The 17,928-nt window shown below is 40.8% G+C and overlaps 1 protein-coding gene across 2 annotated transcripts in view; it reads right to left on the bottom strand.

The window, feature by feature from the left end:
• The window catches only part of EXPH5 (exophilin 5), a 71,607-nt gene extending 54,304 nt beyond the window's left edge, over window positions 1–17,303 (bottom strand). For both annotated transcript variants that reach the window (XM_033120424.1, XM_033120425.1), the window contains exon 1: window positions 16,971–17,303. In XM_033120424.1, the coding sequence (XP_032976315.1) occupies window positions 16,971–17,089 (119 nt within the window). In that variant the 5' untranslated portion in view covers window positions 17,090–17,303. The remainder of the gene's footprint in view (window positions 1–16,970) is intronic.
• Window positions 17,304–17,928: the final 625 nt, after the last annotated feature.

Below are 17,928 nucleotides of genomic sequence, written 5' to 3'. Positions count from 1 at the left end.
TCTAAATGTTTAAACATTGATAGGAATTGATGTTCTTTCATATTCAGAAATATTACCTCACTCTGGACTCGCAAAGTGTAGAGTCCACTTGAATCCACCACTGTCAGTGTAAACAGTACGTCAAATGCCAAAAACTCATCAAACCCAGAACCTGAGTTCATGTTAACGTTCCTTTCTCCCTCCTCCCGCCAATCAGGCACTAAGTCCTACGAGTTTAACTTTCCACATGTTTCTTGAATCACTCCTCTCCTCTTCATCTCTAGTCAAGTCCCTAAACATATCTTTCTTCTAATCCAGGCTTCACCCTTTACCCAGAGCCATCCACCTAAGAAGAGAATCTGACATTGTCACTCTGTTGCTCTAAGCATTTCCGAGGCTCCTCCTCTTCTCCAGTTTGTATCAAGCTCTCTCGTCAGTCATTGCCTCTCACTTTGCATCCTGGAGTGATGCTGATGGTCCTGCATCTCCACCATAGTCTTTCCACCTTTGTGCCTTACTTCATGCTGTTCACTCCATGTGGAACACCCTTTCCTTCTTTATTCACCCCACGCCTCCTTTAAGACTCAGTTTACCATCATTTCCTCCAGCAATTCTTCCCTGAGACCTCATATAGGGTTAAATGACTTCTGCATCCCTGTGTGTAACTATCTTATCATCTGCTGCATTACGGTGACTATACTGTTTCTAAATCAGTCTCCCTCACTCCACTGAGTGGTGCAGAGAGTATTTTTGTATCTCTGGTACTAGGTTCACAGCAGGATCTCAATATAGCTGCTAAATAAATGAGTGATGCATAAGAGAAATGTTGTTGAATCATGATGTGGAAAAAAATATATCTATCCTGTGGGGCTCTCACTCTAGCAAGGAACACCAACGTACCCAGACCTCTGACCCGGATGCTGTGAGGTACTGTGAGGAGGATCCGGAGGCTGGCAACAGGATCCAAAGACAGTTGCCTTAATGCCGCAAATGGAAGAGCTTGTTGTATCTGGCAGCTCCATGAGAAAAAGGGTGAAATTGCAATGCTGCTCCCAATACTTAATTCTGACGGTTGATTGATGACCACTTGCCTCACAGGAAGGAAGGCAGATGCAAGCCAAAGGTGTACTAGGGACCTGGCTTACCTCCCCAAGAGACCGGCCCCTGGAGGTGTAGAAACTTCCATATTTAGCTGGCTGCCACCTGAGAGTGGCAGCTCAGAGATGAGCTGAGAGCAGACAAGTATTTTAATTATTTTAATGATAAAACTATAATTGTTGTTTTGGAGCCCTGTTAGAAAATTGTGGCATTTACACTATGTGTTATTTGGTTTTTAGGCACATGCAAATTATTTATAATAAAAATTTTACATTTACTTATCACTTCATTACTGTGATCTCCTTAAGGATGTGGGAAGCCCAGAACAAGGTGTTATAAGTTGACACATGGGGGAAGTGAAAAAAAAGCTGGGGAAGAAACTGGAGCCAAAGCTCAGTAAAAAGTGGGTGTACAAAGTGTTAGGTAGAGCTAGGTGAGGGTGGGTCCAGTGCGACTTTGAAGGTGAGATACTTACCCTGGACGGAATATGTTACTCATAAACCTTTTAAAGCGTTTTGCCTGGATGGCAGTGGCAAAGCAACTAAACGGCTTTCGACAGACATGACATAATTTATTGGCCTTTCCAGTTGTCTTCAGTGGAGCCTGTGCTATAGCATAACCTACAACTAAGAATGCACTTTGGGGGTGTGTGGGGCAGGGGTTTGCTGAGAATAGGGGAGAAACTGATATCTTTAAGGAGGAAGAGACACCAACAAGTAGACCAGACAGAGTGGAAGGGGTGGGCAGACCCTTCCTAACATACTCCTCCAGGAGGAAGGACATTGTCAGAAATCTCCTGACCAGCTGAGTTTGCCCCAGTGCTTTTTCTACTTTGAGGAGTGAAGCACCAATACCCACTACTAAAAACAAACAAACAAAAACACCCCGTAACAAAACAAACAAACAAAAGAACGCTCTACATAGGGGGCAACTTTCAGCAATCAGAGTTCTCACTTGGCCTTTGGTGAGTCTGAAGGGGAGATGTGAATGTAAGCTCAAGTGTAAATGTAATTCAGCCAGCATCTTAGACCTACCCTCAAATATACATAGTCCAGAAAGTCATTTTTATATAGCATCTGGAAGAAAAGAAGAGAACTATACATAAAATATATGATGGCAATTTTAAAAATAGGTTGTAGAAAGTTCTGCAGTTTAAAAGCCCAAAAATGGAAAAACAAAACAAAAACAAAAAAGCCCCCACAAAGAAACACCCTAAAAAAACCTGTCTTGCCATCTGGGCTCTGACACAATTTAAATTAAAATGCTGGCTATTTAGGGGATTTAATTAAAACCAATAAGATTTTCCAGGCCTTCTGGGAGTCTCTGAGCATTATGTCTTCAGAGCTACTTGGGAAAGGAGACCCTGCAGTGAAGCTCTGTTACACCGACAGCACTTGGGCCTCACTTAGCTGTGAGCTTATCTGGGGTGAGGCTAATGGAGACCCTGGAGGGCCTCAATCTGACCCCCACACTGCCATTGCCGTTGTCACTCACATGCTCTCTTCATTGCTATTTAACTCCCTTAAAGCTAAGGTAATAACTTCCCTTTGAGCCTGCACATTTTCATACAACTCCATTGCCCTGTGTCTGGCAGCTCCACGAGAAAAAGGGTGGAGATCACTTCACCTGTAGCGCCACAGGGGTGCTGCAGGGGACAGTTGGAGTCCTATGTCCTAGTCCCATGCGCACCCCTGGGTTTTTAACTATGGTCTTCAGTCTCTTTAAGGAAAGAGAAAAAGAAGGATAATATCTCATCTGGGAAAAATGATGATAACAGTATCTGTTCTTTCTACCTTAAAGGATATTTGAGGGGATCAAATGACCATGGTAGGCATATACAGAGGGTGCCTAAAAAAGAATACACATTTTAAGAAAGGAAAACACTATATTAAAATTGTAATACAATGAATGACGCTAGCATTCATTTGATTAATGCCATCTTTTGAGCGAATGTCATACTACACACATTGCTACCATAGTTCAATTCAACTTCGAAAAGGAATACATGGATAACATCTCTGAAAATGTGTACATTTTTTGGCACCCTCAGTATTTAAGTATTACGTATATTTAATAAGTCACCAGTCAAGTATTCCTGAATAATTACAGGTCAGCAGAGAGAGAGATGTAATTCCTCTTTCTTTTGGACAATTTGTACTGAAACCGGCTGCTTTACCCTTTCAGAAACTCTTTGGGCTTCCATATTGCCCTTCTTCAGCCACTTCCTATTTTCTCACATTGAACATAAGCATCCAATAGCCAATGTGAAGAAGCAATGACTAGAGTTGGGTTCAAGGAAACGAGTTCACAAGGCCAGGATCTAATCAGCTTGTGGATATTACAGCATTTGTGTTTATGTATAACCCACACTTTGTGGGCAGTAAAACAAAATAAAAATAACAAAAAGTAAAAAGCAATTCTTCTAGTTGCCAGGCTAAACAGCTCCAGGCACAAAAGGTCCTTTTGATCCTGCTAAGCAATTTTAAAGTGGGAAAGTACTAGAAACAAAGTTTATTACATGTACATCTGGCATAGCCCTCTTGATTGTTCTTGCTAGGACTCCAGGCTTTCCCCTCCCAAACCACAGGGTTTCCTGGGAAATCCTACTCCCTCAACTTGTGCAAAAGCTTGGAGTATAGGAAAGATGTGACAGGTGAAGTCAGTGCCCAGTGCCCAGGCAGCCAGGATGGGATCCCTTACTGTACATCACAGTCCTCTGGGGAACTTATAAAGAAGTACCTGTGCCCATCCTGATCACAGACCAATTAAGCTGGAATGTCCAGGTGGGGCCTGGCATTGTTAGTTTTGAGAGTTCCTCAGATAGTTGTCATTTCAGCCAGGGTTGAGAAGCTCTGTCTTAACAGAGTTTGTGGGCCAAGACCTGACATCACAGAAGGCAGGAAGACAAACCAAATGTATCTCAGTGCACAGGTGGGCACAGAGAGAGGAGAAGCAAAGTGAGTACAGAGAAAGGTGAATCTCAGTGCCGGCCACGCCAACATTATATCACTTTTGGCTGAACTGGATGGTCTATAGCCCCTGCTTAGAAAACCTAGCACTAAGCTTTCCCCTCGGCAGTGCTACAGATTTGATGCCTGACTCTAGTGCAGCCCATCCACAGGTTGGCTAGAGATGCATCAGGTGAGCTGGCATGGATAGCCATGAGCATCAGAATCTGGACCAGATACTGTGGAATGAATCAGCCAGTTGAAGAATGCAGCAGCACAATGAGAGGGAATCAAAGGCATCCTGGGAGAAGGACGGTGTGGGCTGTGACATGCAAGCAGAGTGAGTAGCTGGTCCCCAGAACTTGGTTCCCCAAGTCCTTCAAATTCCAGTTTCAGTCCACATGGAACATTTCTGCAAAGCCCTCTCTACCTGTAGTGCCACCCAAAGGCCCTGACCCACCCAAGCATGATGGAGACCACATAAAGAATATCCAAAGAGGTGGGGAGAAGCAGTAGCACAGAGAAGCAAGCAGAACAGAGCAACTGCCAAAAGATGCAGAAGCACAAGAGAAATTGTAAAAGAGTACAGAATGGGCATGAACAGCAGTGTAGGATGATAGGAAAGAAAACGAATGAGAATTTCCTGGCAGGGAAGCAAAGCCTTAGTAAAGCAGTGAGAAAATACAGAATCTAAATGATGACAGAAAAGGACAACAGCGATGGAAGAGAAAGATGAGGACAAGAAATTGTTCTTCTCCTGCTCTGCTCTGCGCTGCTGGGCGATGACCTCTGCAAACCGCACTTCCCTGGCTGTCATTCACTACCCCTCAGCTGCTTCCAGCTGGCTATAGCCAGGCGCTGGCAGGAGATTGGAGGGTGAGAAGAAGGGAGAAGTCCTCCTCTCTCTGTCTCATGTAGAACTTCTTGGCAGTGATTATCTCTCCCATGTCTCCAAATCCCCAGGCAGGCCTGCCATGGTTCCAGTTTCTCTCGGGGGATCCTAGTCTCCGGGTTAGGATAACACCACCTGCTCCCCTTTCCTCTCCAACCAGTGGTATGCTAGAGCTGGTTTATACTGGCTCACAAGAGCAGGCTGTTAAATATTTAGGAATTTTGCAAGCTGGTGGTTAAACTGTTGCTAACTTCAAATTGGCCAACACTACAAATCAAGGCTTTTTTTTTTTTTCCGGGAGAGCCAGTTACCAGCACACCACTGCCTCCAGGCTTTCTGCTGTTGCCAATCTCTGGTTTGCCTCACTGGCCCCTGATTGGTTTCTCTGCCTCTTTTTATCACCTTGTAATCAGTTCATTGCACTACATTCTGTTTTAAATAAGGACATTCTGTTTTAAATAGTTTCAGTTTTCCTTGTGGAACCCTGATTGATATGCAGACAATGAGATCCCAAAGGGCTTTAGCAGTTCCCCTGTGAGCCATAAACATTAAATTCACAACATGTGAGGGTTTTGTTTTGCTTGTTTGTTTATCTAGCAATCCTGTTAATTGGTTATACTTGCGATTAATTTTTAAAGCAAATTAATTTTGTTAAATGTTAAAAAGTTATACCCTCCTAACAGGGTATTAATTTGAATAGCAACAGAACCAGATCTAAGTGATAACCAGGTCACTTGATGAAGATCTCAAGATAAATGGTCTACCCTCAATTGGATTTACTACCTGGCATACAAAATGGAAAGAGGAATGAAACTAAAACATAATCCATTAACTATGTGCACTTACATATCACCCTTCTTGGTACAAAAGCCTTTTTCCTACAATTTCCTTCTTAGGTTTCATGAAAGCTGATGTAGCATTTGCTTTATCAACTCTGTTGTTGTAATTTGGTTGTTCAATGGTCCTTTCTCTAAAAGAAATAAACATGGGCCTTAGAAGCAGGTAGAAATAGGAAAATTTGCTAGCTATTTGGAAAAAACAATTTACATAATCATCCCAATGCACAGATAAAATATATATTGGGTCAATTAAAAAGTTAAAAATTTAAAAAGATTTTAAAAACTAGAGGTGATTGTTGACCTAATCTCTAGATGAGAAAAACCTTATAATGTTAAAAACAAAAAAAAAATTTTTTCAACTTGGTACATGTCATTTTATTGTATAAAAATGAAAAAAAAACCCAAAACCCTTCTATTTTCAGATAAATAGAAGTTAAAGGCAAACTAAAAACCAGGAATTATATTTGTAATAAACAGGACAAAAATTTCCAATTCGATTGCAGCAAGGGGTACTCTTCTGAGCTGGTTCTGGTCAATGAGACATAAAGGGAAATCTACTGGGACGGCATCTGGGAGAGCTATTACTTCAATGATAAAAGGGACAGATGCAGATACCTCTGCCCTATCCCTTTCTTCCTGTCTTGAACATGGATGTGATGTTTGCAGGAGTTGCAGACATCTTGCCTTGCAAACATACTAGCCTGACATCCTAAACCACTAAACCAGCTTGCAGTTGCCTACTTCCAGATGTCTTTTTATGTCAGGAAAATCTTATCCCCAATTTTTTAAAGCCATGGTTAGATCTGTTATTTGTGATAAGAAGCATCCTGAATACAAATCCTTAAATATAAATGGGCAAAGATATGAATAGACAATTCATAAATCATGAAATGTAAATCAACAGTAAACATATGAAACAAATTCAAATTCATTATAACCACAGTGTTAGAAATTAAATCAAATATATTAATCTTTTCTTTGCCTACAAAATTAGTAAAGATTTTTTAAAAAATAATGACACCATCAAGTGCTGAGAAGGGCATGATAAAATAGGAGCCTTCCCACACTGCTAGTCAAGGTACAGTTCGGTAGAACATTTTTGGAAAGCAATTTGGTAACGTGTAACAAGAATGTACAAAATATAGTATAAACTGATGATTTTTCTTTGTGTAATTCACCCTAGGGAGACCATTTTGATTGAATTGGGGATGTAAGAATTAAGGTTTGTCACAGCTTATATAGCTTAGCAATAAGAAACAAAAATATAATTTAAAAAATTAAAGGGTGGACAGGTAGCTCAGTTGGTTAGGGCGTGAGCCCTGGGCAACGGGGCTTCTTGGTCGATTCCCACATGGGCCAGCGAGCTGTGCCCTCCACAATTAGAATGAAGTCAATGAGCTGCCACTCAGCTCCCGGGTGGCCAAATGGCTCAGTTGGTTGGAGTGCAGGCTCTTAACCACAAGACTGCCAGTTCGACTCCCGCAAGGGATGGTGGGCTGCGCCCCCTGCAACTAACAACGGCAACTGGACCTGGAGCTGAGCTGCGCCCTCCACAGCTAAGATTGAAGGGACAACAACTTGACTTGGAAATGTCCCAGAAGTACACACTGTTCCCCAATAAAGTCCTGTTCCCCTTCCCCAATAAAATCTTAAAAAAATAAATAAATAAACTGACTACAATACTGAAATGATTAATTAAATTATAAAACATGTACAGTGGAATAGTATGCAGCTGCAAAAATGTTGATTATCAGTCTTTAATTCAAAAGGGTTATTTTTATGTTAGATATTATATAAATTAAAAAATATACACAGTATGATCACAACTGTTAGAGTGAACATGCATGAAAACAGTTTGATGGTTCCTAAAAAGCTAAATACAGAATTACCATAAGTCACAGCCATTCCACTCCTGGGTGTATACCCAGGAGAACTGAGAAGAGGTACTCAAACAAATCCTTATAGATAAATGTTCATACCATCACTATTCACAATAGCCAAAAGATGGAAAAAACCCACATGTTTATCCACAGAAGAATGAATAAACAAATTGTAGTATATACATACAAAGGAATATTATTCAGCCATGAAAAGAAACTAAGTAAAGATCTATGCTACAAGATGGATTAACCTCAAAAATCCAATGCTAAATAAAGCAGACAGAAAAGGTTCCATATTGTATGATTCCATTTATATGAAACCTCCAGAATAGGTAAATCCACTGAGACAGAAAACAGATTGGTGGTTACCAGCAATTGGTGGGGAGGCAGGAATGGAGAGTCACTACTTACGGGGTTTAATCTTGGGATAATGAAAGTGTTTCTAGCCTTGTGCCTAACTATCCTAGCACCATTTGTTGAAAGGACTACCCTGCATTGCATTTTCTTTGCATCTACGTAAAAAAAATCAATTGGCTGTATTTTTGGAGTCTATTTCAGGTTCTATTCTGTTCCATTAATCTGTATGTCTTTCCCTCCACAAATACTATGCTGTCTTGATTGCTGTGGCTTTATAGTAAGTCTTAAAATCAAGTAGTGTGATTCTTCCAATTTTATTCTTCTTTCTCAAAATGATTTTGTCTATTCAGTTCCTTTGTTATTCCTTAAAAAGCTTACATTTAGATTTCTAATTGTTTATTGCTAGTAGAAACACAATAGATTTTTGTGTATTGATCTTGTGTCCTACCACCTTGCTAAATTCACTTATTAGTTCTAGGATTTTTTTTTTCTTTTTTTGTATATTTTCTAGGGGTGTTTTCTTTGTAGACAATCATGTCATCTGTAAATAGGGATAGTTTTATTTCTTCCTTTCTGATATGTATGCCTTTTATTTCTTTATCTTACCTAATACTTGCTAGGACCTAAAGTGTGGTGTTAAATAGGAGTGGTGAGATTGTACATCCTTGACTTGTTCCTGATCTTAGGAGGAAAGCATTCAGTCTTTCACCATTAGGTATGATGTTAGCTATAATTTATTTTGTAGATGACTTTGTCAGGTTTTATTTCTTCCTTTTTGAGAATTTGTGTTTTTTTTTTAATTTTAATTTTTTATCATGAATGCATGTTACATTTTGCCAAAAGCTTTTTCTGCATCATTTGATATGATCATGTATTTTTCTTCTTTAGACTGTTGATATAGTGGTTCACAGTAATTTATTTAAAATATTGAACCAGCCATACTCTTAAAGGTTATATTGTGTCCTCCAAAAAGGATATATTGGAGTCCTAACCCCTAGTACCTCAGAATATGACCTTATTTGGACACAGGGTCTTTACAGAGGTAATCAAGTTACAATGAAGTCATTAGGGTGGGCTCTAATTCAACATGACTGGTGTCCTTATAAAAAAGGGAAACTTTGGACACAGAAACAGACACCCACACAGGGAGAATGCTGTGTGAAGACTGATTTATACTGCCACAACCAAGGAACTACCAGAAGCTAGGAAAGAGACCTGGAACAGCTTCTTCCCAAGTGCCTTCAGAGGGAGCATGTCCCTCCCTGATACCTGGAGAACAGATTTAGAGAACAGAGCAGTGGTTACCAGGTTACTCTCCCCTGCCCCTAGCCCACTTCCTCCTTCAACTGCTGTTAAATGCATTGTTTTAAAGTTGAAACCAAGGTAACTTTGATATAAATATAAAACACCATAACCTTTCTTTGGGAAGTGGGGAGTTTGGTCATTGTAGCCCCCAATTTCCTCTTCCATCATTAGAAAGTCTAACACTAGTGGAATGAGGAAGCTGGCTGCTGTGGTATGCTAAGGTGATATTTTAAGTACAGCCTTTAAATAGGGCCACTGGCAATGACAATAAGGAAACATTCCTGACAAGGGGAGTGAGGTGAGCCTATGGCTCTCAAATATCACAGCCTGTGCAGTAACTAATTGCAGAAAAATAGACTTGAATTCCTTCAGCAAGGCGCTCAGCCAGTTGATTTCGGTTTGAAGAACCTTGGGTGCTAACAGAAAGAAAAATCTTTTGATGAACTTTAACCTGACCTTCTTTGTCCTTCATGTGATTTCTCCAGATCTTTCTTTCCCTTACTTTGTGTTCCCTCACAGAAGTTAAGGTCCACTTAATTAGAAATTGAGTACCTACTAGGTTTGTGAGGCTCTCCATCCCCGAGACAATCCTTGACCACAGGAACTCAGGATTGATGTACAGAAACCAAATTAGTCATTAATACATTAACACTACTAATATACAAGACATTATAGATCAAAAGGCAAAAAATCATTAAGTTTTTTTTTTTAAATATTTTGAAAGTCATATATATAAAGGTAAAAAAAGACAGTTTGCATTTCTTTACTATCTAAAGAAATGATCACCATTTTCTTTAATAATCTGTGACAATTGGAAGAAATTAAATAGCAACAGGATTAGAGTCCCTTTAAATATCATGCCCAAGAGATAACCATCTTACTAGTTTTAGTATATCCTATAAAATGTATACATGCGTTTTGAAAACATAGATGGTTAGCTACGATTTTTCCTATATATGGCAAACACGACTAGTTATCCCCCAACATTCACTACTTCAACTACTCTGCTCTTCCGTGTTGGTGGTGTGGGTGAGTGAGAGGTCCTTGGCTGTGTTGGGGCACTGGGCCAAGCAGAGTAGCTAAGGAGAGCTGGGGACAGGCTAGACAGGGGCTCTGAAGGGTGAAAGGAGTCTTTCACTTATTCAATTAGCAGTGATGTGTAAAACCTGACGGTGAGCACAGTGGGGAAGCACACTGCCTGCTTCTTTTTCAGTCTCTTCACCACTAGACTGTGAGCTTCTTGAGACTGGTTAGGAGGGAGATAGTTTGGAAGTCATGAGTCTGAGGTGCTAATAAACATCTTAACAAAAGATGTCATTTGTCTCACTGACCCCATTTGTCTCACTAATTTCCTTAGTAATAACATCCCCAACTCTCAGGTGGGCACTTGACTACCTAGAATTGTGTGTTCTCTATTTCATGGTCATTGGAAGTAGCAAGAGTTTTAAAGTGAAAAGATGCCAGTGTTGGTTGTATTACAAGCTAGATAGGCAAAGTGAGGGTAATCACTTCTTTGTACTTCATTCTAGAAGCAGTACTATACAGCGATTAAGTTCAGATGGAGTTCACAAATCCAAGACTTCCTAGCAGTATTACCTCAGTCAAGTCACTTATCCTCTTTAAGTTTCCTCCGTAGAATGATTTTTTTAAAAAGTCCCTTAACTTATTAGGTTGTTGTGAATTAGATAAGAGATTGCACATTAAGAGTTTAGCACAGAACAAGTGCTCAACAAATATTAGCTGTTACCACTGTTGTTATTAGCTTTGAAAAAGAAAAATACTTTATCAGATTAGGATGAGGATAAAAACAAACAGATATGGAAGACTTTAAAAGCTAAGAGTTATAATGTCACAAAGCCTTTTTAGGACACTGCTCCCCAAACATTAGGATATGGAACTGGAATATTATAGTAATTTCATTTGCATTGCCCACGGAGACCAATCCATAGGAGTAAGTAGACAGAAGAGTGTGTCTGAGAGAGCCTAGGAGAAGCAGGAGACTTGTGTATCGGCTTTTAATCTCCGCAGGAAGCTGCAGCTTCCACCAGCTACGCACCACTTCACCATTTTGATATATACATTCCCCCTTAGAACTGAGCCACACCTCAAGGACACTAGTGTAAATCAAAAACAACTAAGTTCTGGAAAACCCTCCGGGGCTACAGTCTTGACATTGAGCAAAGATAGTCTAAATTTAGGCATGCCATTTTTCAACTTGATTACACAAGGTGCTGACACATCTTATACTTTATAAGTTTTCTGCAAGAGGGAAGATAAACATTATTGATATTTCTTCTGTGAGCTGACTAGTTGATATAATCTCTTGGTACTTCCCATTTCAGTTACATTTATGAGATGGAGATGGGTGGGGTGGGGGGATAAAGGTGGGGGTGACAGGTAGGTAGCTGTGTTTTCCAAAGACTTGTAAAAAGTAAGCCACTTTTCAGAGTAAAAAAATTGTGATTCAATTCTCAGCCATTTTTCTTCACTGTGGGTAGAACCACAAACTGTGCAAGGCCTGAGAAGTTATGCCCAAGTGAATACTTCCAGGAAAAATCCTTTCCACAATCCAACAAAAAGTGGAACTGTCAGATTGGAATTTAAGTGGTAATTTCTACCTCTTCAAGTGGCTCTCAGAGTATTTCTATAGCATGTTTCCCCGAGAGTAAGACCTAGCCAGACAATCATCTCTAATGCGTCTTTTGGAGCAAAAATTAATACAAGAACCAGTCTTATTTTACTATAAGACCGGGTCTATAATATAATGTAATGTAATATAATATAATGTAATATAATATAATATAATATAATATAATATAATATAATATAATATAATATAATACTGTGTCTTATATTGATTTTTGCTCCAAAAGACGCATTAGAGCTGATTGTCTGGCTAGGTCTTACTTTCGGGGAAACACAGTCACACACATCCCAGACTCACAGAATAGAATAAATGTAACAAATTATAATGCATTACAGGGTTCAAAGGTGGGAGAAATCCTGTCTGGCTAGGCAATGAGAAGAAGGTGAAAGAAACTGAGTGAGAAGCGGGGAAAGAAGCTAGAGACTGCAGAAGCCTCTGACTCCAGCCAGTGCAGACCATTAATTCCTTCATCAGGTATTTACTGGAGGCCTATTACATGCAGGCACCTTGCCCGTCTGTCCCTGGTGTCCCCTCTTCTCTAAGCCACAAAAAAATCCGATACCCTACTGCTCATCTGCCTTCCCAGAGCCTCCTGAGGTGCTGTGTGCTCAGCATTCCTGCTGGCCTGCCATGCACCCTCTCCCTGAAATCTGACTTTCCATCTTGGCAGTCTTGGGCTTCAGGGCAGGAGATAGGGCCTCCCTGCTGTCAGGGCAAGTCCATGCCTTTTGCAAACATTTACTGAATGTTCACCATATGTCGGAAGCTGCGTCAGACCCTAGAAGATTCATCAAAAGGAGGAGCACAGATTTTTGCCCATTTGCTTTTAGTTGCTGTACATATGCACAGGTACCCTGAAGTGCAATAGTAACGTAGGAACTATTTTGTGTTCTGCTTTTTCACAGAACAATGCGGCATATGCATTTCCCCACAGTTGTATCCATGATAAGCTTGAGGTGTCTACACAACAACCAAAGTAGTCAGAAATACAGAACTAAAATATCACACTGGGTGAGATATAATTATCTCTTTATAATTGTCCTTTCTAATGACTGTGCTCTGATTGGATATTTAGATTTGAAATTTCCCACTATTTTGCTATTATAGGTAATATTGCAATAAATATCTGAGAGCATATTTCTTATTTTTCCTCTACTAAATTATTTCCTCAGGGGAAAATATGGTATAGTGGAAAGAATATAGGCTTTGGAGACAGACAGATTTGGGTTTAAATTCTAGCTCCGCCACTTATGAGTTGTGCGACCTTGGGCAAGTTCCTTAACCTCGCTAAACTTCAGTTTCCCTTCTATACAAAGTCATTAATAATACTCACCCCAAGGGATGATTGTGAGGATTATTCAATGCTGGTGGGTAAAATAGTTTTGAGATAGATCTGTATTTGAATTCTGGCTCTGCTACTTAACTTGGACAAGACACTCAATCTTTGTGAGTTGCCTCCTTTTCTGTGAAATGGAAATTAAAGTATGTACCTAATGAGGTTACTGGGAGGATTAATTAGACATATATATGTATATATACATTTATGTATGTATATACATGTGTAAACATACATGCATGTTTAGTACAGTGCCTAGTCTAGTATACAGTAAGAGACCAATAAATGTTAGCTCTTATTACTATTATATAAAAAGGCAGAACTTAATAAATGTTGTTGGGGCCATCTTCTCCACCTCAATCCCCTACTAATAAGAAATATCCAAGAATTGGACAACTGGGTCAAGGGCGAGGCATATCTTTATAGGTATTGCCATACTGTTCACCAAGAGGACTGTATTTAATTTTCAGTGCCACTAATAATATGCCGAATCTATCCGTTTCATTCCAACCCCCACAACTTTTTCTTAATGTTATTTTTAAAAGCACAAGATGGTGTCTTGGGGCTACTTCAATTTCCATTTCTTTATTACTGTGAGGAGGAACATCTTCCTGTATGTTTTGTTTATAGTTTGGATATCCTAGCATGAATGATTTCTTTCTATCTTTTGCCTATTTATCAGTGTGAATCTTGGTTTTTTTCTTAAAAATTTGAATAAACTTTATCATACATTAGAAGCATTGTAATATTTAATGCAAATATTTTCCTAGTAAGCCACAGCCAGATGAGGTCTGGTACCGATGAGGGAGGATCAGGAGAAAGTTCTGTGTGTTCAGGAGCATTTCTTTGAGTGGGACTATTTATTGTCTCCTGCGTGGTGAACTCAACTATTCTCGGCCTTCAACATCCATCTCTGTCTGGACATCCGTGGCCTCGCATGACACTGTAGTTCTTTATTTCTGACTATAAAGGATTTCTTCTGGGTTGTCTCATAGACACCTCAAGCCTGGCATAGACACCTCAGATATAACTGAACTCATCACTTGCCCCCCAACCAGCAAACTTGTCAAACTTCCCCATTTGGTCCCTTATTGTCCTAGCCAGGAGATTTTGAGACTGTTTCTCAATATAGTAAGAAGGCCTCCCAGAGTCTCAAATAATATTCTTGAGTTATAAGTCATGTGTTCTGACTTTTGATTTGGAAAATATGATGATCAAGAGCATATCAAGAGCAGAAGAGGCAGCCAAGCTGACATGTTATCTCAGGCCTTTTCTACACGCCAGGACCTGCTATTAAAACCATGCATGTGAGTCGGTAAGCAGAACAATCTCATGGAGACTGCTATCCAGTGGTAGGTATTTGATAGTGGGATTCAGGAATTAATTCCAGGGAAAAGCGAGTACTACAAATAATTGCCTTGATTTGGTCCAAGTGATTACTGTCCTTAAATTTTTTAAATATTTTAATGGTGACATTGTTAAAATTGTTGGGGTAATTTTTTTTCCAGTTTCAAATGTTTTATGGTAGTGTCATTACGGAACTTATTTTTTTTTAATGAATAACAATACTAGCATTGTTATAAAAATAATCTTGTTGGTTATACAGTTTTTTAAAATTAGTTTCAGGTATACAAAACATTGTAATAGTTAGACATTTACACCCCTCACAAAATAATAACCCTCTTCCCCCAAACTACTATTGGGGTAATTATTTTTGATGATTAAGTTTAACAGTTAACAGCATTGATTTTGTCTTAGCATTATAACTTTTCCTATTGACGTTCCAAGTAGGACACGAGCACCACGAAATGAGAAAACATGTTTCAGCCTTCCTCCTAAGGCCTAGCCCATGGCCTTTGCCAGTTCTCCCAAAAGTCAGCTGATATGGGCACCAAAAGCTACTATAGAGAAAACACAACAAGGCAAGTATCAGGTCAACTATAAAAAGTCAAAATTCCCTTGAATGAAAATTAAAATAAATAATATACTGTTTCTAAGACTGTATTTCATGAGAGGCTACATTGATAACATCCTAAATGAAAGCTTCCCTCCCTTTGTTATTTCCTAAGTCTGCCCTCAGTTTCGTCCAATATAAGATATACTGGATCGTTTAAAAAGCCTCATCCTCTGTAGTGACAAGAAACACTTTCAAGAACGCACACTGACAGCAACCACAGTTTCTCAGTCCTTTTGGAATATGTGTTGACAAACTGCATGCAGTTCTAAAGTTCTCCTTTTCAAGGTAGGGCATGCCTGTGTATAGTGCATGTACATATACGTGTGGGTATGTGCATGTGGGTGTGTGGGGGTGTGGACATGCTGTGTTCATGAAGGCACATTTTTACACTGAGTAAATGATGGAACCTGTTTTGTTAAAGGCAGAGTATGATGAGGTAAAATACACATCCTCAAACTTCAAATATTCACTTCTCCCCACAAGAGCCACATCTAGTGGAAAAGAGAGAAGACAGGGCTTTGGGCCTGATGTATTCTAATTGCTTCTACAAAGACCAATTAGGGTTTGCCTATGTGGAAAGTATCTTTGGAGGTTTTTTTACTGGGGGTTAGGGATTGGGGATGGGCAGTGAGATATTGGGAGGCGGAAACTTAGAACTCACATCACCACCACCAAAAAAACTTAACATCACTTACAAACAAAATGGCTTTCTAAATTCCAATCGATGTCACACTTTTTTTGTCTGAGAACGTGCCCTGAATTTCCTTCCAAAGTCAACGGGAGAAGGGTTCCCAGAATTGGTGAGAAAGTTCCTTTAATTCATTCCAGGACTTATCACACTCTTCCCCCGCAGGGGAAAAAAAACAAAAACGGTTAATTTACATCCCAGGTAATAATCTCTTGATTCCATCCTCTGGTAACTAATCCCTGTCCTACAACACTGCATTGTCAGGTAAAGGGTGAAAGTCCGCAGCGACTTCCCCATAGCAGCACCGGCACCGAGACCCACCCATTCTAGCCAATCCCACGCGTCCTAGTCCCAGCCCATTTTACTCCGCACAATTTGGCAAGTTCCGAGCTCCAGCCCTTGGGGTGGGGACCACTTCGCCGCCAGTTAGAGGCCAGCTCTTCCGGACGTTGGTGACTATCTGCGTGGGGTGAAGAAAGGTGTCTGCGATACCGAGGGAGAGTGTATTGGAAGAGATGGACAACCTGGAGAAGCTCTATAAATGAGTACGTGGGTGCGCGCATGCCAGGATTCCGCTCCACGCAGAGCCCTCGTCCCATTTCACCTGCCGGCCTGGCTCATGCCCCGCAACTGCCGAGGAGGCGCCCAAGCACAGCAGGGTATAGCTGCACGGCGCTCCACCCCGCCTGGACCCCCAGTGGCCGATCCCGCCCACGTGTCCTGGCCGGACCTACTCTGAAGGAAACGCACCAAACCCGCCAGCATGGCGAGGGCAGGGGTGCTCCCCACCCTGAGGAACCAAGGCTCGCAGGCGAACCCTTCTGATGCTATGTGTGGAAAGTGCATCAACCAGGCACCCCAAAGTCCTTAAGAGAAACATTCAGCTCAGATTTCCCCCTGCCCGGCTCAGCACTCCGGGCGGACGCTGCGCGTCTGGCAGAACACGGACAGGTGCCCAATGAAAGCTCCGCGCCTCCCTCCGCTCACGCCCTGGTCACTGCTGGACCCAGGCCCAGGGAAAAGAGAAAGGAATTTGCTTTGTACCTGATCCTGTCCTTCTCTGCCCTCTGTAGCTCTTCATTTCTTTCCAGCACCTGAAGGATCTTCCTGGCTTCTTCGTCATTTAAGAAACTGCAATCAAACCCCTGAGGAACTTTCGTCATTTTTTTCTCTGTATGTGAGTTAGTTACACTTAAGCTCCTTGGCGCCTGCTGTTACGATGACATATTTCAAAATATAGAAGACTAGTTTCAGGAACTTGATCCTATAGCCAATAATAAGTCTGCCACTTTGAAAATCTAAAACCACAAACTTAAGAAACAGCCCACACCTACATGGATCATTTTGACACCACCGTAATGACAGGTTTCTCTAAACCCATCCAACCGGGATGCAAAACGAACGGCTAAAGGGAGAGAGGGAGCCAATCCCATTCCAAAGGGGCGGGCCGTTCCTCGTCTCCTCCCCAACCCGCTTTCGGATTTGTTAAACAACAATCCAACGTAATCTGCCCTAGAGTGAGGCCGAGGCTTAAGCGTTGGCTCCCAATTATTTGTTTTGGCTGTTGCTGTTTGCTCTCAGAACTTGAGCTGCAAAGGAGTGCAAAGGAAAGAGGTTCACGACTAATCCTTCTTTTCAATTCAGTTCTATGAATTGCTCACTGAAGCTTTAAACTGGCCGAAGTTTACTCTGAAAGACCCGAGAGGGCTGAACTCATTACACAGCCTTCTGTGAGCAGACCAAGCTCAAGGGCTGAGTTTAGCGCATCCTTGCAAAGAACTCATCCTTGCAAATGAATTCTTTGCCAAGCCTCCCATTCCTCAGACACTGGCATCTCATTGCCCCACAAAAGTCATTCTAGGGCTTTAGGGAAAAAACAAAAACAACAACAACAAAAAACCAAACATTAAACTGTTTATGGTATTCTAGGAGACAGGCCTGGGGCAAAGAATATAGAAAGCACCTGTTTGTAGTTTTCTATAAGATATGATAATCTTTCTTA

Source organism: Rhinolophus ferrumequinum, chromosome 11, assembly GCF_004115265.2.
Source record: "Rhinolophus ferrumequinum isolate MPI-CBG mRhiFer1 chromosome 11, mRhiFer1_v1.p, whole genome shotgun sequence".
NCBI classification, from domain to species: Eukaryota; Metazoa; Chordata; class Mammalia; order Chiroptera; family Rhinolophidae; genus Rhinolophus; species Rhinolophus ferrumequinum.
This window is presented reverse-complemented; position numbering and strand designations above follow the sequence as displayed.